This window comes from Piliocolobus tephrosceles, chromosome 6 (assembly GCF_002776525.5).
Source record: "Piliocolobus tephrosceles isolate RC106 chromosome 6, ASM277652v3, whole genome shotgun sequence".
NCBI lineage: Eukaryota > Metazoa > Chordata > Mammalia > Primates > Cercopithecidae > Piliocolobus > Piliocolobus tephrosceles.
The window spans coordinates 104,034,910-104,058,856 of record NC_045439.1 but is presented as its reverse complement, the minus strand read 5'-3'; the positions used below and the strand labels follow the sequence as shown (position 1 = coordinate 104,058,856).

General features: G+C 41.7%; 1 protein-coding gene across 1 annotated transcript; it reads right to left on the bottom strand.

Moving 5' to 3' along the window:
* Nucleotides 1–4,264: 4,264 nt before the first annotated feature.
* C2CD4B (C2 calcium dependent domain containing 4B) lies at nucleotides 4,265–6,053 on the bottom strand. Its single transcript, XM_023228646.2, has 2 exons — nucleotides 5,967–6,053; nucleotides 4,265–5,765 (listed from the first exon to the last, which is right to left on the bottom strand). The coding sequence occupies exon 2, from the start codon at nucleotides 5,723–5,725 to the stop codon at nucleotides 4,625–4,627; it is 1,101 nt and encodes a 366-aa protein (XP_023084414.1). The 5' UTR covers nucleotides 5,726–5,765; nucleotides 5,967–6,053; the 3' UTR covers nucleotides 4,265–4,624.
* Between the last annotated feature and the right edge of the window lie 17,894 nt (nucleotides 6,054–23,947).

Sequence of the window (23,947 nt, the reverse complement as noted above, 5' to 3'; positions counted from 1 at the left end):
CTACTAAGACTGAATCATGAAGAAATAGAAAACCCAATCAGACCAATAATGAGTAATAAGATTGAATCAGTAATAAAATGTCTCCCATCAAAAAAAGCCTAGGACCTAATGGTTTCACTGCAGAATTTTACCAAACATTTAAAGAAGAACTAACCAATTCTTCTCAAGCTATTCTCAAAAAATGGAAGGGGAGGGAATTCTTCCAAACTCATTCTTTGAGGCCAGAATTACCCTGACACCAAAATTAGAAAAAGACACAACAGAAAAGAAAACTATAGGCCAATATCCCTGAAGAACACAAATACAAAAATCCTCAACAAATTACTAGCAAACTGAATTCAATAGCATAGTGAAAAGATCCTTCACCATGATAAAGTGGGATTCATCCCAGAGATACAAGGATAGTTCAACATACACAAATCAAAAAACAAGTAAACAATCCCTTTTATGATAGCTACAAAAAATAAAAATTTTAAACTCTGAATAATTTTTTTTATTTCAATAGGTTTCTAGGGAACAGGTGGTATTTCCTTACATGAACAAGTTATTTAGTGGTGATTTCTGAGATTTTGGTGCAACCATCATCTGAGCAGTATACACTGTACCCAATGTATAGTCTTTTATTCCTCACCGAGCTCCAAGTACCCCAAAGTCCACTGTATCATTTTTATGCCTTTGCGTCCTCATAGCTTAGCTCCCACTTATCAGTGAGAACATATGATGCTTAAAAACCTCAGAAATAGGCCGGGCGCGGTGGCTCAAGCCTGTAATCCCAGCACTTTGGGAGGCCGAGACAGGCGGATCACGAGGTCAGGAGATCGAGACCATCCTGGCTAACACGGTGAAACCCCATCTCTACTAAAAAAACATACAAAAATCTAGCCGGGCGAGGTGGCGGGCGCCTGTAGTCCCAGCTACTCAGGAGGCTGAGGCAGGAGAATGGCGGGAACCCGGGAGGCGGAGCTTGCAGTGAGCTGAGATCCCGCCACTGCACTCCAGCTTGGGTGATAGAGCGAGACTCCATCTCAACAAAAAAAAAAAAAAAAAAAAAAAAAAGAAAACCTCAGAAAAATTTCAACCAAGGAGGTAAAAGATCTCCACAATGAAAACTATAAAACATGGGTGAAAGAAATTGAAAAGGACACAAAGAAATGAAAATATATCCTGTGTTCATGGACTGGAAAAATTAATATTGTTAAAATGCCCACACTGTCCAAAGCAATCTACAGATTGAATGCAATACCTATCAAGATACCAATGACATTCCCCACAGAAATAGAAAAAAAAAAATTCTTGTATTTGTGTAGAATTACAGAAGACCGTGAATAGCCAGAGCAATTTTGAGGCAAAAGGATAAAGCTGAAGGCATCACCCTACATCACTTCCAAATATATTACAAAGTTGTAATAACCAAAACAGCATGGTATTGGCATAAAAACCAACACATAGACCAGTGGAGCAGAATAGACAATCAAGAAATAGACCTAAACATTTACGACTGATTTTCAATGAAGGTGCCAAGAAGACACATTGGGAAAGGACAGTCCCTTTAATAAATGGTGCTAGGAAAACTGGATATGAACATGCAGAAAAATGAAACTAGACCCCTATCTTTCACCACATACAAAAATTAAACTCAAAATGGATTACAAACTTAAATGTAAGATCCCAAACTGTGAAACTGCTACAAGAAAACATAAGGGAAAAACTTCATGACATTGGTCTGGGCAAGAATTATTTATATAGGACCTCAAAAGCATAGACAACAAAAGAAAAAATAGACAAATGAAATTACATGACACTAAAAAGCTTCTGCACAGCAAAGGAAACAATCAACAGAATGAAGAGACAACCTATAGAACGGGGGAAAATTTTGAAAGCTATGCATCAGGCAAGGGGTTAATATCCAGAATATATGATAAATTCAGACAACTCAATAGCAAACAAACAAATTTAAAAATCCAAATAATCTGATTTTAAAATGGGCAAAAGAAGACATACAAATAGCCAACAGGTAGATGAAAAAGTGCTCAGCATCACTAATCAGGAAAGTGAAAATTGAAATCACAATAAAGTACCACCTCACCTCAGCTCATGTGGCTATTATCAAAAAGACAAAAACAAAAAACAAACGCTAGCAACAATGTAGAGAAGGCAGAACTCTTATACACTGTTGGTGGGAATGTAAATTAATACACCCATTATGAAGATGACAACCATTCTTCAAAAATTTGAAAATAGAACTACCATAGGCTCCAGCAATTTCACTAGTGGGTATATATTCAAAGGAAAGGAAATCAGTATGTTGAAAAGATATCTTTACTCCCATCTTAATTGGTGCACTATTCACACTAGCTAAGGTATGGAATCAACTTAAGTGTCCATCAAGGAATGAATGGATAAAATAATTTAGTATCTATACACAATGGATTGCTACTCAGCCATTAAAAAATGAAATCCTATCATTTGCAACAATGTGGATGAACCTAGTGAAAATGATGTTAAGTGAAATAAGCCCAGCACAGGAGAAATACTGCATGCCGCTTCTAGTCAGCCATCTTGCTGATGTCACTCTCGGATTTCAGTGATCTTGACATTATATATATTTTTATATATTTACATATTTATGTAAATATATAAAATACATAAATTTATATAAATATAATCAGTCACAAACAAATGTTGTATTTCATCAAGTGCTCATTCCAGATTCTTTACCTATTAAGAAGTCAATTTTTTACATGAAGTTTCATTTTTGTTAAATTGAGCCCTCTGAAAAGGAGTGATGTCTGTATGTATGTCATCTTAATTATGTTCTCTGAAGTCTACAGAATGAAACTAATTCCATTTTTAATAAATACATGTTTTTATTTTTACTAAATAAAAACATGTATTTACTTATGAATATACTTATTTATGAATACATAGGTTATTTATGAATACACATGTATTTATATATGAATACATAGGTTCAACAGTCTCTTCTTCTTGGAATACTTTCCTCCAACACACTGGCCTCACTTCCTCTGACCCACAAGGGTGGGTCAGTCTTCCAGAGAAGTCAGAACACTTGGTTCTTGTTTGAATTCAGCTATGCACATGAGCTGTACAGCTTTGGACATGCCATCTCTGTGGTGTTTTCTCAATTTCAAAAGTAGTTTGATGAGATTATTTTTAAAGGCTAATTTGTTCACTTTGAAATAATATTTAAAATCCAGGATTTTTATTTAGTCTGATCAAATTTTTACCGAGATCTCATTATTGTAACAACAATGTAGAAGAAATTTCTGATGGAGAATGAGTGCAAACTGTTGCTTACGGGGAAATTTACCATGGGGATACTGAAGTGTTCTACTTTCCCTCTCCTAGCTCTTCTAAGTCTTCAGTCTCAGGTAGCCATACCTTTGCCAGGCTCCACTTCAGGAGCAGGGAGAAACAACTGGAAAGAAAGGAGACCTGAAGGAGTTCATTCTCTGGAACATTATTGAGCATTATTCAACAGTACAGTGCAAGTCTTTTCAGGTTTGCTATCATATTTCACATGTATTCAAGGGTTATTTGGATATTAAGGCATATCTTCACAAAACCATGTAAGGTAGCTATTACTCCCTTTTCACTGATGGAGAAAATGAGGCTCAGGGAGATTAACTGATTTGCCCTAGTCCAGACAAGTGGCAGAAAAAAACTGAACTCTGTATCTGTCTCCCACTCCATTGTGCTTTCCACTACATGGTGGATTCCTGTAGCCCAGGGCAAATTCTCTTGGGTGTAATCAGTTTCCAGTGGACTCAGGTTTATTTGTTGAATTAACAAATGAAAATCAGTTGGATTTTAAAAACACTCTGTAGAACCCAGTGTTCAAGAAACTGACAATTTACTTTTTAACTCATCTAGGAAATCCCACTGCAAGCTAATTACTGTGTAATTAGACACACAGCTAGGTGAGAAAATGCCACAAAAAAATCACCTTGTTTACAGAGGCAGGAAAGATTTATTTTCTAAGATTTCCTATGTAAGGAAGAGAAAGACCCCAGGAATAGCTATTCCCTACATAACCATCTATTGGAAGGTCCTCCACTTCCCATTTCTTTTCCTCAGCAATTTTTGAAAAATTAACTTCCAAAAGAAACCTGTTCTTCCCACCAAGGTATCCATCCTTAGGTCTCACTCTGATGCGTGCACATGCGCGCACACAAGTTAGGCTATCACCTATGCCGCATCAATATGTAAAGCTGTGTATATGAATCGTAACACTGGGCATGACTCTGAATGAATAACTTGCTTTATTAAAAAAAAAAACTGTTAAACAATGATAGAAAACCGGAAGGAATGAAAAACAATGCAGATGGGTGTACTTCCTTTCTCTCCCAGTCCCAAGCCAACCCATTTTTCCTTGGAATGTAAAAAATGGTCTGGAAAGAACAATGGGGGTCCTGTGAACAGAACGGGGAGTCATTATCTTTTTCTTCCCTACCAATAAACGATGACAAATGTGGACGGTAAAGAACTAAAACGTCAATAAAGCAATATCATAAATAGAAAAATAAATAACATTTATTTTGTACCACGCGGCTGTCAGTGTCCGGAGTCCCCGGTGCGGAGCGCCTTGGGGAGGGCTGGGCCCTCAGAGCAGTAGGAGGGCGCCCAGGGACAGCTCACCCTGGCCCAGCAGGCGGCCCCGCTCCCGGCCGCGGCCCTCGTCCCGGGCCTTGACGCAAACAGCCAGGCGGCGCACCTCGTCCACCGAGAGGCCGTCGAAGCAGAAGTCCTGGTCAAAGGAGGCCTTGCGGCTGCGCGCCACCACAATGCTGCATTGTCGACGCGCGGTGTCCGGCGGCCGCAGGACGAGGCTGAGGCGGCAGCGGACGGCACGAGGCCCCAGGGCGCCTCCTGCGAGGCCCTCGGCGCGGAGCAGCCGGAGACGGAGGCGTCCGGTTCCCGGACAGTACTCAGCGGCCAGGCGCAGGGCGTCGCCGGCGCGGCCCAGAGCCAGGGTGCCCTCGGCCTCCAGGCGCTCAGGAAGCGGGTCCCGGGACGAAGGCGGGCTCGCGGAGTGGGGCCGGGCCGGGGACTGGGAGCCCGCGCGGCGCTCCTCGTCCTCGTTCCCACTGGAGACGGAGCGGGCGCGGGCCAGGCGGCGACTCCTCCTGGCCAGCAGCGCGCGGCTCAGCAACCCGTCGGGGGCGCGCAGAAGATGGCAGCCGCGGGGCCGCGGGACGAGCGCGTCCTGGGGCGGGCGGGGACGGCCGGGGACCGCGGGGGTGGCCTGGCCCGGAGCTCGCGGGCCGCACAGGGTCCCCAGGGGGGCGTCCGGGCCGCAGCCGCCGCCGCCGCCATAGGTGTGGGTCAGAGGCCGGGGCGCGGACGGGTCCCCGAGCAGGAGCGACTCCTTGCGACGCGTGTGCGGGCTCTCGAGCAGCACGCAGAAGCCGTAGGCGGTGAGCACACGGGGCAGGTGCGGCAGCGACAACGCGGCCTGCGAGCGCGGGTCCCAGTCTGTGCGGCCGGCGTCCTCGTCTGCCGCGCGGGGCCACAGGTCGCGTTCAGCGGCGCAGCGCCGGGGCAGGGCGGCGGCCAGGCTTGGAGACTCGAGCGCGCAGGGCGCCGGCAGCCGCGGCGGGATGCAGAATTCGGGGATGCGATTCGGCGTGAGCACTTTAGCGAAGGCGGGCTTCGGCGCGGAGCTGCCTGAGTTGGAGGAGCAGAGTTTCTCGAGGAGCCGCATCCTTGGAGGCTGAGGCTAGGAGTGGCGGGAAGAGATGCGTCTGCAGGAGAGAGAAGCTGCTGAGTTTGGGCGCCTGGGGCTGCTGGAGCCCCTCGACGCGGCTGGATTCCCTCCCCCGTACCCTGTAAACGTCCCGACGTGTTTAAGACCCTGGACCAGTTCCAGCCTTGCTTTCTGCACCCACAAATCAGCCCCACTTCCGTTCTTTTGTACTAAATAAACGAATAAATAGAAATCAGACCTTTCTTCTTCAGTGTCTCTGGGTCTGGTTGCAAGCTCAGTGGCAGTGATCCCTAGACCGCTGCTGGGGCGCCACCTTCAGTACTGCGGCCGGGAGAGTGGCGCTCCCCTTTTATACTCTAGGCTGAGTCCCGCCCAGCTGCCGCAGCCCAACCCAGAGGCGCTGCACATCCCGCCTTCCCGCCACCCTCTTCCACGACGCCGGGGGCTCTGCACTGGGCGCTCAGGTCTGCGCGAAGCTGTCGCGGGAGCAGGCACTTTAGGCACTTTGTGGTCAGCTCTGGGACCTGCATTTGCAGTGAGTGCGTGGAGCCCCAGGCAAGGCCTGGGAAAGGTTGCAGGTGAAGAGAGGGCACCCTGTCGTCCTGCCAAGGAAAAATTGGCCGCTGAAAATGTTTTCGGCTTCTCGGAGAAGGTGAGGCTGGATGAAGAAACAGGAAGTTAATTTGGCTAGGAGATAAACCGTCACTCACCCTGCATGTCACCTGGACGTGACCTGCACGTCCTGGGAGCTTCTGTTATCCTGTCCCCTTGCACTCACAATGTGGTTTCCAAGTATTAATATACCTATTTACTACCTGCCTCCCTCTGCTAGACTGTGGTCTTTTTGATAGCATTGGCCATGGCCCAGTCCATGCCCTAAGTACTGGTGAAGTGGGTAAATTAATCTTTGAGAAAATTTCTGATCGCTTCTTGGCCTTTTGGCTAAGATCAAGTGGAGAAAGCTTCTGAACGGCTGCAGGCTCTGCCTGTCATCTTGATAGTCACAAAACAAGGGGCTTCTGGCTCGTGCCGTTTTTAAAGCTACCCCTTTTCTTTATGCTCTAGCATGGAGGTATCCAGTTAGAAAACATCTTCCCGAACTCTAGATTCTTTCTTTCCACCCTGACCTTCATTTTCTGAGATGAGAAGACTGAAATCCCAGAGGAACCTGAGGAAATTCCAGAAAGGTTAAAAAGAGCCAGTTAATGGCAGAAGCTGGAATTAGCAATTTCCTGTTTCTTTGGCTTTGCATGTGATGCTTCCTGTGATCTGAAATGCCCTTTCTCTGCTTTTTCGTTATATAGGAACTCTTGTTTATTTTCTGTAATTCAGCCCATGCATCGTCCCTTTCAGGTGCCTTCACCCAACTCCCCTGCTCCAGTTCCTCAGCCCCTCCTTATTTCCTTCATACATCTAGGGGCCACCATTGTTGCAGTTCGCAACTTTGGAATTTTCGGTTTACAGTTTTGTCTCCCCTAATAGACTTGTGGGTTTTCAGTGGGTAAGGACTGGGGCAGCTCAACCAGAGGGGGATTTCAAGAGTCTATTAGGAATATATGAAAAATAAAATAAAAGTCCTAAGATCAAGAACTGGAACTGCCTCCATCCCAGTTGCCTTATCCAGGGTACAAGCCTGGCTGTCTTATTCATCTCTGCATAATTCTAGCACCCAGGATACAATGCCAGGCAAATAGTAAGGGCTTAGCAAATATTTGATGAATTGTATTGAATTGCTACTGATCTGCAGGTCTTATGACTGTCAGGTGCTTTCAACCACATATCTCTCTATGTAATTTGATTTATTTCTCACAGAAAACCAATAAGGAAGACATTGTTTCTGTTGCCCAGATGAGAAACTAAGGGACTTGCCTAGGGTTATTCAAGCTATGATCATAGCCTACATAGCCTAAGTCCTAGCTTTTTGGCTAATTTCTTCTAATTCATTCCATCTTTCCTTTCTTCCTTTCTTCTTTTCTTCCACCCTTCCTCCATCTATTCACTCAATTCAATATAATTCACTGAGTCTACTGTGTGTCAGACACTGTGTGATTTGTATTGCCCTTTACACCCAGAATGTTAATTCTTACAGCATCTCAGTCTACTGTTAAGTAGTATTTTCCACTATACTTGCTTTGGAATAAGCCCCATTATTTTTAAATCCTTAAAGGTAAGAAGAGTGTTTCTCTGGGCTAATAATACTTTACTTCTTAATTGACCCACAGGTTCTGCATCCCCCAATTCAGCCAACCACGGATGGGAAATATTTGGAAAAAATAATAATACAAAAGAAATGAAGCAATAAAATAACTATTCACATAGCATTTACATTGTAGTAGGTGTTGTAAGTAATCTAGCGATAACTTAAAGTATATGAGAGGATATTCATAGGTTATATGCAAATACTATGCCATTTTATATAAGGAACTTGAACATCCAAGGATTTTGGTATCTTGAGGGACCTTGGAACCAATCCCCCTCACACACCGAGGGACATCTGTATGCTTTTTTGATGGGGCAAGTATCAGTCAATATGCAGCCACTGGAGCCAGGGAGCAGTAGCCATTCCTGCTAAAGCCAAATTTTCAGGCAGAAACATCCCGAGGGGTCTCTGACAGGATCATTTCCCTGTGATTCATCAGGCCGATGTGCAGATTCATGGGCAAAAGGTCTTCTCTAAGCGGAGCACACCAGCATTACGTCCTGCAGTAGATGCAGCTCATTTCAAATTAAACCTCAGTGAAAATGGCCTTGGTGACAACGAACACTCAGACATCATATCGGTGGGTGAAAGCCGCTGAAAGCAGGACATGGGATTTGAGTGATTGCACTCCCAGCACTTCCATGTTTACAGAGCAATGCAAGCATGGCTATTAACACAGTCCCTATCTAGAGGGTTTCCCAAAACTGTTATCTTCCCATGAATCAATAGTCTATAGAAGAGAAAGTAAGATACAGGGAAATTAAATTACTTTACCCAGGGATACTCTTCAGATGGTCACTTATTCAACCACAGCTACAGGCTGGAACCACAGTTGGAGGCCTGGCTTCCTTCCATAGTCTTAAATCTTCTTAAATCACATTGGGAGAAAATAAAAAAACAGCTCCTCAGTGGAAACTTCGATCACTCCAGTTGTTTCATTGTTTTCTACCTCATTACCACATAAAGGCCACTATCATCTTGCATTCAAACCTTGAAATTATTATCTTAAAGAAACGATCTCTTTAATAACATTAATGTTTACCGACTATGTGGTAGGTGGAAGTCATGTTAATTGCTTCATATACTTTATCTTATCTAATCAACCCTATAAAGAAGGTAGAGCTGCAAACAGGCTTACAAAGGGGAAAGAACAATAACAAAACTTGTCGTAAGTCTCACATAAAAAGCAGGGCTGGAACTCAAATCCAGGCCCATCTGGCTCATGGTTCTGTGTGCTTATAACCCCTTCCCTACATAGTGCCTCTCTCAAAGCCATTTCTCCTGAATCCAGCTCCTCTCTAGGTAGCTAGATAATAGAGAAAGAGAACCTTGTTCCAAGGCCTTGAGTTGAAACTTACACACCTTATGGATTATACCAGTACCTAATATATTAAAGCATGACATTGTCATAAGCAGGAAAGCACACATTATGCACAGTAGTGCTGTGCCATTTGTAGACAGAATCCTTGTCCCCCCAGGAAGTATAGTCATTCTCTTTATTCATGTTATACATGCTTCCAAAAAAAGGATTGGGGTTGTTTACATAACAAGGACCCAGGGAATTTATCAGTTGCTGGAAACTGATATGATGAAAATGGAAAAGACATGCAATTAACCGAATGAAGAACCTTGAATGAGGTCACAAACTGACACCTGTCAACACCTATATCCCGAGGATGGGAAGGGTAAGGTGTAAAGGCAGTTAAAGAGGCTCTAGTGGGAAGGCTTGGGATGTTGACAAGTCCTAAAGGAGCCTCATAGTCCACTAGCCTTGGAAGGCCATGGAAGAACCAGTCTGAATGTCTAGCAGTGTGAGAATGGCAGTGTCCCTTTACAGAACAAAATACAGTCATGGGAAATCATTATCTAGAAGACTGTAGCAACAGTCTGCATTCTGTTTATGAGATTCATTTATGTTCCATGTATAGCGCTAGTTCATTAGCTTTCACTGACTTACATCATTTAATGTACTCTGTTTTCTCGCTGACGGATATTTTGATTGTTTCTGATTCTTCCAGTGCCGGTATGATTATCTGTGTATCTGTCTTCTTAATCACCTATGCAAAAGTTCTCTAGAGTACATCTCTAGGAACATAATAGCTGGTAATAGGATATTTGCATCTTCAATTTTAATGCAAAATCAGTTTCCTCGTCATCAATATATAAGATTTCCTATGACTTCACATCCTCAACTATACTATTATTATCAGAGAGTTATGGATTGAATGTTTATGTCTCCCCCACCAGATTCATATGCTGAAATCCTAACCCGCAATGTGATAGTATTAAGAGATGGGTGAGGTGATTAGGTTATGTGGTAGAGCCCTGGTGAATGGGATTAGAGCCTTTGTAAAAGAGTCCTCAGAGAGCCCTCACCTTTCCACCATGTGAGGACACAGCTAGAGGGGAGCCCTCACCACACACTGAATCTGCCAATGCCTTGATCTTTAACTTTCTATCCCCATAACTGTGAGAAATAGATATTTATTGTTTAAACTGTCCATCTGAGTAGCTGGGACCACAGATACGCCCCACCAGGCCTGGCTAATTTTTGTATTTTTTGTAGAGTCAAGGTTTCACCATGTTGCCCAGGCTGGTCTTGTACTCCTGAGCTCAAGCAATCTACCCACCTCGGCCTCCCAAAGTGCTGGGATTAGAGGTGTGAGCCACTGTGCCCAGCCCAGATTTTTATTAAATATCACTACTATGGTGAGTGTTTGGGTTGAACTGTGCCCCCACCTATTCGTATGTTGAAGACCTGACCCAAGTACCTCAGGATGTGACCATATTTGGAGATCAGGTCTTTAAAGAGGTAATTACGATTAAATGAAATCATTAGGGTGGGCCATATGACTGTCTGTGTCTTGCTTTTTGTATTTTTATGAAGTCTTTGGAGACATAAAATTTTTTAATTTTAATGTAATCAGATGTCTCCATCTTTTCCTTTGTAATTTTGGTTAAAAAGTAATATTCTCCCCCGAAATAATAAAGATTTTTTTTCTGTGAAGTAGTAAAGATATTTTTTTCTATACAGACAGTTCCTGATTTATGATGGTTCTGCTCAACGATCCTTTGACTTTATGATGGTACAGAAGTAATATGCATCCAATGGAAACCATAATTCAAGTACCCATATGACCATTCTGTTTTTCACTTTCAGTACAATATTCAATAAATTACATGAAATATTCAATACTTCCTTACAAAATAGGCTTTGTGTTAGATGACTTTGCCCAACTGCAGGCTAATGTAAATGTTCTGAGCATGTTTAAGGTAGGCTAGGCTGGGCTATGATGTTTGGGAGGTTAGGTTACTAAATGCATTTTGGACTTACAATATTTTCAACTTAGGATGGCTTTATTGGGATGTAACCCTATCATAAATTGAGGAGCAGTGGTATTTTCTTCTGATACTTTGAAAGTTTTGCTTTTTTTACATTTAGATCTTTAAACCACTAATGGAGAGAATTTTCCGTGTTCTCTAAAGAGGAAAAGGGCTTCTGTAAGAGGTGGTATGCTCATTTTGGGAGATGTTCAAGTAGTCTGGACAATCATGAGGTAGAGATGTTATAAAAAAATTCAAGAAACGTATGGATGTATAGACTCTAGTCTATTTGGTCGTGGATTTGAGTACAATAGATAGTGTTGCTAGAAAACAGTCCAATATTTCAAATATTAATCAGAATACTTAATTTTCCTACCTTGGCTACACTTGGCTTGCATCTCTGATTCATATTTAAAAGGCAGAACTAACTCTAAGCCATTTAAGTTTGTGTACATATCAACAATGTTGTAAATTGACAAACCGCCACCTGTTGGTAATTGCGAAGAATTAAGCAAACTATAGCTTCCTGCCTTGCAACATGACTGTTCTCATTTCATGGTGGAGTTTAGGGACTAAACGTTGCTCTTCTTGATTTTTCATATTTGTCACAGAAAACACAGACTGCCTAGGTTCCTGTTCCAGCTCCACCCCTATCTACTTATGTGAACCTCATCGAGTTCCTTAGTCTTGAGGGTTTTTTTTTTTTTTTTTTTTGAGACAGAGTCTCCCTTTTGTCACCCAGGCTGGAGTGCAGTGGCATGATCTCAGCTCACTGCAACCTCCACCTCCCAGGCTTAAGCGATTCTTCTGCCTGCCTCAGCCTCCTAAGTAGCCAGGATTACAGGCACCCTCCACCACTCCTGACTAATGTTTTTTGTATTTTTAGTAGAGACAGGGTTTTACCATGTTGACCAGGCTGGTCTCAAACTCCTGACCTCAAGTGATCTGCCCATCTTGGCCTCCCAAAGTACTGAGATTACAGGCATGAGCCACCATGTCTGGCCAGTTCCTTGATTTTTTAAGCCTAGGTTTTGCATCTATATAATGAGTTTAATAATTATAACTATATCCTAGGCTTACGGGCATTAGTAACCTATTTAAAGCCATTGTGATACAGTGTCTAGGATCTGCTTAGTAAACCTTATCTATTTTTTTAGTAGTAGTAACAAAGGAAATAGTGTATCACAACTATACTCATTATTATATCAGATTAAATTTTTAGGACACAGATGAGAACTTGAAAAAGAACTGAGGAAAGAAAGACAACTAACCTTAATGGGCACCTATTCTAAGCAAAGCCTTTTACAAACAAGTAAGTTTTACTAAAGCAAGTTTTACTAAAGTTACTTGGCCCTATAACCACAGAGCTGGGATATAACGCCATTATCTTACACAAAAGTCTACACTGTTCATGATCTTAACACTACATTTCAGATGTTACCTGCAGTTCAAACAAGTTGCCAGGCCCATTCCTCAAAGCTCATTCTGCTTACCTCACTATTTTTGAGAAGTCAGTATAGAACTTCCTCAGAGTGGCTTCCCGACTTTGTGCAACTCTTCGCCAGGCCAACAAGGGAGTTCAGAGTTGGGAAAAGCACATTGTCCTGCATCTCTGGATGCTTAGGGCCCCGTCCTGGCCCCAGCATTTACCGGCTTGGCCTGGTAAGCCACTTAACCTTCCCACATCTTGGTTTCCTCCACATGAAACAAGACACTGAATAGTACCCCACAATCTTCAAATTTCTTTCTAGAGCTTCTTTCTCTGAACGGAGGCCCTTAATGAAATCCCTCCTGGACCCCTGCCTATGAGGATTTCCCAGTTCCCTGAACCCTGTGAGCTTTTCTTTCAGTTTCACTAATTTCCCTGAGCTAGAAACAGACTTCTCAGCAACTAAATATTGTTCTTGGTATGCAACTATTAGAGCTACAATAATGCTTGTCACAAAGAGGATCTAAATAAACAGTCTGCTTAAGCAGTTAGAAGTTGGCTACTTTGCGAATAGCACGTGGGTCAATTTCTGAACTAGAAGACAGAACACCAAGTCTATTTCTGGTTTCACTAGTTAAAGGTTTTGTGATAATCGCTGTATTCATTTCCTAGGGCTGCCGCAGCAGAATACCACAAACCAAGCAGCTTCCAATAACCGATCTTTATGGTCTCACGACTGTGGAACCAGGAGTCCAAAATGAAGGTGTCATCAGGGCCATGCCCACCTTGAAATCTGTAGGGGAGCATCCTTCCTCACCTCTTTCTAGCTTCCGGTGGTGGTTTGCTAGCAATCCTTGGCGTTTCCTGGCTCACAGCTGCAGGATTTCAAATTCTGCCTCCGTCGTCACATGATGTTCTCCCCTCCTGTATCTGTATCTCTGGATCTCTTCTTTTAAGGACATGAGTTATATTGGATTAAAGGCCCACCCTACTTCAGTATGACCTCATCTTAATTAATAACCTCTGCAAAGACCCTGTTTCCAAATAATATCACATCTTGTGGCACTGAGGATTATGTCTTCAACATGTCTTTTGGGGAGACACAATTCAACTCATAACAACAGCTCAATCACATCTTCTCTGACGCATCTTTTAACAATGGCTTCCCCACCCACCTTAGTATAGGGTGGACAGAGACAACTTCAGGACCTGAACCAGGGAAAAAGATAGGAGCCCTCATAAAAATGGAACCATCTATCCCCAGCACAGGAACCGGAGGGCACTTCTCTACCTCTGCTTCCGAACTAGAGAGTTCGGAAACTCTTCCCTGAGGAAATAGAAAAGTAGCCAGCTCAGCTGGGGCTGTCGCCTTCCTGAGGTTGCTCCACACTGGCTGACGGCCAACAGCTGCTGCTTAAGAAATAAAATCCCCTCATCATAAATAAGGAAAGTACTGAATAAGGCTGGAATTTCCAGAGAGGAAATAGGTTGTACTCATTTTCCTGCTCCGTAATAAAGAGGAGACGTGTGGCTTCATGGAGAGGCTGTGGATCAAGTGTGTCAGTACCGAGAGCAGTAGTGAGGGTCACAGGCTGGCACAGCATGAAAGTTGCCACAAGAAATGCCCACCTATGAGACCACTGAGGCTGGGCAACGCCTATCCACCTTCCCCCCCCCCCCCCCCATTCTCAGATCACAGGCCTGGGATCTTGGTACAGTCCAAATGGTAGGGAAAGCGCTTAGAGAGTAACAAATACAGAACACTTCTTATTGACTTCTTCAGGTGAGACCTCCAGGCCAGATTTGGTTTAAATTAGAAAGAAAATGTTTCATTACTAGCAACACCAGTATTAGGGAGAAATCTGTAAAACTATTGAACTTAGAACTAAGTATTATTTAACATGCACTGTCTCTGTAAGACATATCATGCGCTTAAACTCTGGTCAGACCAGTAAAGTAAAGTTTGCTTTAGTGCCTGTCACAGGTTGGATTCCCTGGGAAGCAGACGCTGAGTTGGAGGTGTGCATGTCAGAATGTTATTGCAGGAGCATGCCCTTGGGAATACATATGTGGGGGAGTGAAGAGAAGAAAGAAGGATGAAGCAGAGGGAAAAGAGGAGCTGCAATCCAGTGCCCAAAGAGCTCTAGATCACTGGGATCACTCTGAAGAAATGTCCCAAACTGGAAGAAGAAGGGCAAGTAATTATAGTCCCCTATTGATAATCACTGGATGAGGGCTTCCTTGGGGAAGGAGGCATGACTTTGTTCATGGTGGGTCCCTTAAGCTAAGCAGATTCATCACAACGATGCTCTCACTCTGGAGTTCACACATCAAGAGATGGGCAGACACTTCAGGAGGGGTTTAATGCATCCGGTATACACTGTGGTCGCTCAGCACAGGCTGTAACCCCCTGCTACATTAGCAGAAATTGCTAATTCTGAAGGTGTCCCCATTTAATATAATCCACCTCTCCCTCATTTAATCACAAATACATTCATGCCCTTCCCAGCAGGAGGCAACTGAATATCACGTTGTGGGCTGTTCTTCAGGTACGTTCAGGTGATATCCATTCCTCTTCTAGGTGCAGGTTCTCAAGGTCTAGTAGCCTGTGGGCAACGGGAGATTGGTTAAATGAATTGAGACACACTTATATGGTAGATCATTAAAATCGAAGTTGTAGAAGATAATCATTATAAGAGAAAAAGTTTCTGGGATGTTGTTAAGGGGAAGAAGATAATAAAACAATGTATACCATATAATTCCACTTCTGGGGAAAAAAACACATATGAGAAAAATCTGTAAGAATGTACACTAAAATCCAGTAGCTATTTCTGGGGTGGTAGGATTATAAGTTTTTCTACTCTTTCTCCTGTCCCGACCTGCAGGACAGTCGAACAGACCCTGGAAGGGGGAGTGGGAATGGAGGAGACAAGAAAACACGAGAAATGGAGACAAGACAAATAGCCTGATCAAGTCTCGTTTAATAATGATGGTGCAATGCCTTATATAGGCTGGCAGGGGAAGAGGTTGGGCCAGGGCGGTGACAGTGGGCGGGGGGCGGGCTTCTCAAATCACAATTGCGCATGCGCCCTGCGTTTGTAATTTTCCCGGCGCGGGATCGCACCTGCGCCTTAGGCTGCATCTCTTTCTGGGCGCGAAAAGGTTTGCGCGGGCGGGAAAGGTTTGGGCGCGCGCAGGAAAGGTTTGGGCGCGCGCGGGAAAGGTTTAGGCGCGCGCGGGAAAGGTTTTAGGCGCGCGCGGGAACAGTTTATAATGAAGAACCCGGAAATGTGCCATTTTGTCTCCGCTTTGCGGAGATCAAGCAACAGAGGTCTGCTAACTCCGGGCCTCATGGCTCCGGACATTCTCCTTTTCTTTACAAATGTTTTCTAGATCAGCCAAAAAAAGAACGTTACATCTGAAATACTGAAAATATTATTTTTCATCTAAAAATTATAGATGTCTTATGAGGAGTATTTTTGTGGCTACATTAGTCAATTAATGATTGCTTGACCACTAGTTGGAGAAATCAGAAATGAGACTTTAAGTGGAGCTCCCATACTAACAGTGGCGGCTTCAGAGGCTGGAAGATTTAGGAAAGGACAAGTCTGGGTAAAAGGAGACGGTTTAGACCTACGCTGTTCAAGACAGAGGCCACTAGCCGCATATAACCTCTGAGTACTTGAAATATGGCTAGTTCAAATTGAGATGTGCTTTAAGTGTAAAAAAAGCACGTAAGATTTCAAAGATTTAGTATTAAAAATATTTTAAAATCCTCAATAATTTTTATGATTACATCTTGAAATAATAATATTTTATATATATTGGGTAAATAAAATATAATATTTAAAATGATTCACATCTTTTGTACAGTGCTTATTTAGATACTTGTCAGGAAGTGTAAGTTCTCTGAACTACCCCACAAAGGAAAAACAATATGAAAAGGCATTTGCCTCACAGGAAGCCTGCCAACCTTCCCGTTTTACTTGGTGCTTTAGTAGGACAACCACTGGAAAGGGCAGTTTGTTGTCAAATGAGCATGTCAAATGAACTGCAACCACTGCAAGGCAAAGTGAAACCCACACTACCTAGTAGGTGTAGATGTCAGTCCATATAATTGAAATCTGTCGACTTGGGGGTAAGTTAAAGAAACACCGTGTTGTTGTAGAAGGCCATTGACATCTTCTTCTGGTAAAATTCCCAGAGGGTGCTGTCTTAGGGTGTTGGACAGAAACTGCCCCATGGCATCTACACACTAGATGTTGATTTGAGTTAAACTGGGCATTTGACAGAAGGACTCTGACCCATTCCCAGGAGAGAAAACCAGTGATTTGGGAAGGTATTGGTAAGAAGGAATGATGTGCTACAATGATTTACAATAATGGCACATATTGTTTTGTCTTTGGTTTGTTTCTTGACTGTAAATATTGGTCAGTGTCCAAAATTAAGATGCAATCACTGGTTACCCCAACCTGGGATGTTTATTTGGAAAAACATAAACTGGCTTAAAATTCATACAAATCACTCTAAACCTGGGTACACTCTTTTTCTTTAAATCTTAGATTCTGCTGTCAAATCAAGAGGAAAAGGGAAAGCTTTCCTATTGCTCATAATGATTTTTTAAAATTTTCTTCATTTCTTACTTTCTTCTCATGTCTCTTTCCCACTCTAAAATATTCTTGACTCCCTAACTCATTCAGAATTTTATTCATAAAGAGAACTTAAGATTTAAATAAATATTTATTCAACTGTTTTCCAGATTTACAAAATCCAGCTGGTTAACTCATTGAAAATAAGTACTATCTAATCTGTTGTCTAGTAAAAAGGGTTTGAACAGGATGTTTAGGCCACATCTCAGCTCCGTCAGTCCTTCTGGTATCCTGGCATCACTGGGTAAGTTCACAGTTTAAGGAAGGAATCTGAGGTGGTAGAACCAGGTATGCTGGAGAGGAAGCCTAGGACAGTGGCTAAGAGTGAAATTCTGGCTTCACCACTCTCTAGCTCTTACAGCCTTAGGAAGGTTACATAATTTCACAGTATTATGATTAAAGCCTTATGATATAGGTATTATTATCTCCATTTTAACGACGAGAAAACACAGAGCACAAAACCATAAAGACTGTGTCTGGGATGTAGTAAGTGTTATGTAAGGGTGTTAAGCAAGTAAGTATATAAAATGCAGGACCAAAAGAAGCAACACTAGCCCCCAAACTACACCATGTGAATTTCCAAAGAACCAAGTGTTCACGCTACATCAAAATGAGCCTTTTGAATCTTTTGAACTCTGAGAAATAAAACGTAGTTATTATCAAATTAAGATTTAAATTCAATTCCTCAAATAAAGCATAGTTATTATCAAATGAAGATTTGAATTCAATTCCTCAGCTGCATCTTGATCACTGGATACCACTTTAATAATCACATTATTAAACAAAGTTCCAAGTTTGGGGTGGAATACTGCAGAAGAGGAAAGGAGAAATTACTGCTATATTATGATCTACACTTTGTCTTAATATGATCTGGCCCATATAAAAATGCTCCAGAACAGTTGCAAAATATGGATTTTTTTCTATGAAAACCAGCCTTCTGTCTTTATAACTTATAAAGCCTTTTCTTCCAGTCCACAGAGCTATTTGGTCACAAATTTAAGAAACCAGTGATTCCTGAGCTATACCTGCTTTCACACTTTAGGAAATAATTTCAAAATGATTGTGGCAGTCTATCCATTTTTATAAAGATAAAAATCTAAAATATTTTTGTCTTAGATATAAGTATTAATAAAGACATTATCATATCTTTGCCCCTAGAGCTTTAGAAACAAAGATTTGTTTTCTAGCCCGGGTGCGGTGACTTCACGCCTGTAATCCCAGCATTTTGGGAGGCCGAGGCGGGCGGATCACAAGGTCAGGAGATTGAGATCATCCTGGCTAACACGGTGAAACCCCGGTCTCTACTAAAAATACAAAAAAAAAAAAAAAAAGATTAGCCAGGCGTAGTGGCGGGCGCCTGTAGTTCCGGCTCAGGAGGCTGAGGCAGGAGAATGGCGTGAATCCAGGAGGCGGAGCTTGCTGTGAGCCGAGACCGCGCCACTGCACTCCAGCCTGGGAAACAGAGCGAGACGCGTCTCAAAAAAAAAAAAAAAAAAAAGATTTGTCTTTCTCTTCCTCTCTCTCTCACTCTTCACTATTTCCTCCTTCCTGGTGAGTCTTACTTCTGTATACTAGAGTAATTATATCTATTTTTTTTAATGCTTTTATATGTATATTATAAAGTGTTTCCTTTCTTGTTCTCAATTCAAATGGAACACTGAACTGTGCTCTCTAATTATATACAAAGTTAGCTTTAAAATTTTGCCCAGCTCTTGTTTTTTTTCTTTAACTGGAATACTAAAGAGATACAATGATCTATTTTAAACAAAGCTGTTTGTCTTAGTATTTTTTTAAATAATAGAAGGTTGAAGACAAGCTCAGGGTCTATCCCTATCAGAATAGTCCAACAATGAGAGTTCATGCATACTCTGGTATCATCTGCAGCTGCTTGCAAATTTGAAATCACGTACAGTCATTTTAAAAAGCCAATTCCAACACATGCTAAGAGGGAAAAGATGCAGATTTTCTGCTCTAGCTCTGCTATGGTTTAATTCTTTGTCCCTTCCAAAACTCATGTTGAAATTTCATCCCCAGTGTGGCAGTATTGAGAGGTTAGTCCTTTAAGAGGTGATTGGATTGTGAGGGTTCTGACATGAATAGATTGATCCATTCATGGATTAATGTGCTATCACGAGAGTGGAAAGAGAGTAAGAGAGATCTGAGCTAGCACACTTAGAAAGCTTGCCATGTGACACCCTGAGCCACCTTGGAACTCTATACAGAGAATCCCCACCAGCAAGAGGGCCCTCACTAGATGCAGCCTCTGGACCCTGGACCTCTCTCAGCCTCCTTAACTGTAAGAAATACATTCCTTTCTTTATAAATTACCCAGTTTTGGGTATTCTGTCGTAAGCAACAGAAAACTGAGACAAGCTTTCTTTATATATGTATGCGTATATATATATATATATATATACACACACACACACACATACACACACATATATAGAAATATATATGTGTATATATATGTATATATGTGTGTATATATATCTTAATGTAAGATCTGAAACTATGAAACCATCAAAAGAAAACACTGGGAAAGTGCTGTAGGAAATTGGTGTGGGTAAAGACTCTTATAAAGAGCTTTTTTCTGTATAGCAAAATCCCATTTATGTTTTTTCTAAATGACCACGTCAATGAATAGAAGGCCTGAGAAGAGTTCACCTTTCTGAAGATACAGCTACAAGTGTCCCAGTAGTAATGGGATAATCTTTTACTCTGTATTGCCAGAATCTTTCAAAAGGACAAATTCATGTATATTTTGTATTATTATTTCTTAAGTCTGTGGTCTGCAACAGAGAATAAAAAGCTGCTTCATACCTTCTGTGTGTGCAAGGAACACAGCAGGATTCTGAAGAGGAAGTTTGCCTTTCTCTGCTTGTCAAGCCTCCTCTCCAAGCCCATGATCATCCTCCTTTTTAGCAGCATTCTGAAGACCCCTGCTGGGATGGTCTACCGTGGAGAGAGCACCGTCCACTATTCCAAATTTATTGCTGCCTTTCTTCTATCAGAATTTATCTGCCCCATTCCCTTTTTGTTTGCCTTGCTTTCTTCCTCAAAAAGTGAAAATTGATACTAAGTATAATTAAGTGCTATCTCCAAAGGCCTCTAAAAATAGAGCATAAAGCAATAAATAACATCATACAAGAATAAATCAACAGAGTCGATAAGTCATTTTCTGCTAAGAAATATCAACTGGCTCAATGTACATTATAACAGAAATCAGATATAACAGAGTATCCGTTTTGGGTTGCTTCAGGTGTGAGATGGGGGTGATGCTCCCGTAGCTGATACCACCCCAAAAACACAGGTATGAAAGATCTCACCATAATTTTTCTCTGCTGTGCTGACGGTCCCCTTAGACTTACTTGTATATTGAGGTGTTTTAAGGACAGTATCTTCTTGAAGTGGCCAAGCCACAGGGTTGGGAAGGCATGAGGCATTTTCTCCTAAGCTGACTGGAAGGTCCAGAACTCTAAGTGTAGGCAAGACCACTGACATCTTTGGCCCATGAGAGGCAGCCAGTCCTGGCAAGTCACTTCATGTGTGGGTAGAGGTTGCGTCTCTGGTCCAGAGGAGCCCCTAGTGCCAAGTCCTTGAATGCACTGTCCTTCCTCCTCACTCTATCACACTCCTTTGTCATCCTTCCTGTAAGTTTGAAACCTACCTACCTTTTTAATGTCACACTGTCCCAAGATTTACCCTCAAGCAATAATGCCAGAAAGTCCACCATTGGAATTTCTTTCTTTTGGGCCTAGGAACTAATGGCCTTCCCAACGAGAGCTAAATACAAGAATGTGGAGATCAACAATGTAAGGAAAGGCATAGAAAAGAAAAAGTAAAGGTCCCTATTTTATCAATAATGGAATGCAGTCCTCAGGAAGATTTCTGACAAGCCCTAAGGCAGCCACCCCAACAGAGGGAGGAATGTCTCAAACGAGGCAGGTTGAGAACTCAGACTCTACAGATCAGCCAGAGATTCTAGAAATGTAAAGATAATACTGGTTTTTCCTTACCCCAAACAAGGAAAATCTGCAATCCTCGTCTCTACCCCCATACCTAACACTGCATTTCCGATGACCACAGAAACTTTTCCTTAGTTGTCTGTTAAGGAAGTCAACAATTGTAGTTGGCCTTAGTAGCTGAGCTGAGCTAGGTTGGTGGACCCAGGAGGTAAGAACAAGGATTGAGGCAATTGGTCCATAGCAAATGGGAAAAAAATTACTTTTTTTATGTAAGTAATTCTATTTTAGAAAAAGTATTCTTAAAATTGCTCCAATCCTAAAATGGAACCACAAAAGACACCGGAGAGCTAAAGCAATCCTGAGCCAAAAGAACAAAACTGGAAGCATCACATTACCTGATCTCAAATTAAACGACAAGGCCACAGTAACCAAAACAGCATGATACTGATGTAAATATAGGCTCATACACCAGTGGAACAGAATAGAGAACTCAGAAATAAATCCACACAGCCAATTCGTTTTCAACAAAGGCACCAAGAACATACATTGAGGAAAGGACAGTCTCTTTAATAACTGATGCCAGGAAAACTGGATATCCATATGCAGAAGAATGAAACTAGATCCCCATCTTTCACCATATACAAATTTAAACTCAAAATAGATCAAATCCCCATGCTTATTGCAGCACTGATTTGGAATAGTCAATATTGGGAATCAACCCAGGTATCCAACAAAAAATGAATGGCTAAAGTAAATGTGGTATATATGCACAACGGCATACTATCCAGCCATAAAAAAGAATGAAATCCTGTTGTTCACAGCAACATGGATGGAACTGAAGGACATTATATTAAGAAATAAACCAGAAACAGAAAGTTAAACACCACCTGTTCTCACTCATATGTGGAAGCTAATAAAAGTTGCTCTCATAGATATGAAAAGTGTAACAGAAAATACTAGACGCTGGGTAGGATAGGAGGAAGAAAGAGATAGGGAGAGATTTGTTAAAGGATACAAAATTATAGCTAGATAGGAGGAATAACTTCTAGCGTTCTATATCACTGTAGACTGACTACAGTTAACAATAACATATAGTTTCTAAAAGCTAGAGGGAGGAAGTTAAGTGTTTCCAACACAAAGAAATTATAAATATTTGAGATGATGGATATGCTAATTACCCTGATTTGATCACTATACGTTATATGCATAGAAACATCACTAGGTACCCCCGTAAATATGTGCAATTATTTTATGCCAATTGAAAAACTAAAAAGAGGCAGGGCATGGTGGCTCACAACTGTAGTGATGAGGTCACACCTCTTTTGTAGAGATGAGGTCTCTCTATGTTGCCCAGGTTGGTCTCAAACTCCTGGCCTCAAGTGATCCGCCTGCCTAGAGGAGGCGCTGGGAGGCCTCATCTCTACAAAAAATTTAAAAATGATAATAATAATAAAAAAAAAGAAAAAACTAAAGTGCATCAAAGGCTTAAATGTTAGATCTGAAACTATGAAACCATCAAAAGAAAACATTGGGAAAGTGCTGTAGGAAATTGGTGTGGGTAAAGGCTTTTTGGGTAAAACCTCAAAAGCATAGGCAACAAAAGCAAAAATAGACAAATGGGATTACATAAAGCTAAGAAGCTTCTGCACAATAAAGAAAATAGTCAACAAAGTGAAGAGACAACCTAAAGAATGGGAAAAATATTTGCAAACTCTCCCTCTGAAAAGAAATTAATAATCAGAATATATAGGAAACTCAAACAACTCAATAGCCAAAAATAAAAAAACAAGAAAATCTAATTTTTAAGTGGGCAAAAGGCTGGGTGTGGTGGTTTGCACCTGAAATCATAATGCTTTGGGAGGCTGAGGCAATAAATAAATATTTGAGGTGATGGATATCCCAATAACCCTGATTTGATTGTTATACAGGTATCAAAATATCACATGTGCCCCAAAACATGTATAATTATTATATATCTACAAAAAATCATAAAAAGAAAAAATATATTAACTATTTTAGAAAAATTACTGCATTTTTTTAAAGAGTAATTCTATTTAATTCAAAGCACAGTCCTGCACTCTAAAATTCTGCCCTTCCTACATTTTTGCTTTATAAATGTCCCCTTTGGAAACATCCAGCCCCAACCATGGCCGACCTCCCAAATCTAAATCTGGACAGAGGGTAATCCTTGGCCTTCCTCTGATAGCTCAACTGCCAGAAACTTCCTTCATTTGAACCCATCCCAATGCTGTGGAAGGATGTGGACTTCTCCCAGGACCACACAAGACCATACAACAGTCCTCCTGGGGCTTCTTTTACAGACAGTGAAACCTAGGACCTTGGCCCCAACTCAATTCCACTTAAAGAGTCACACTCTCAACTTTGTATGAAACTGTCTCTTCCCCTGAAACAGGAATCTTACCTGTGATGTAAATTAGGCACATGAAAATGTTTCTTTCAATTTCCTTTCTGTCACTTTAAGAGTATTTATAGTTATACGTAATTTTTCTTTCTTCCTTCCTTTCTTTCCCTTTCCTTCCTTCCTTCCTTCCCCTGCTCCCTCTCTCTCTTCTTTCTTTCTTTTCTTTTCTTCTTTTCTTTCTTTCTCTTTCTTTTTCTTTCTTTCTTCTCTGTCTTTCCTTTCTTTTC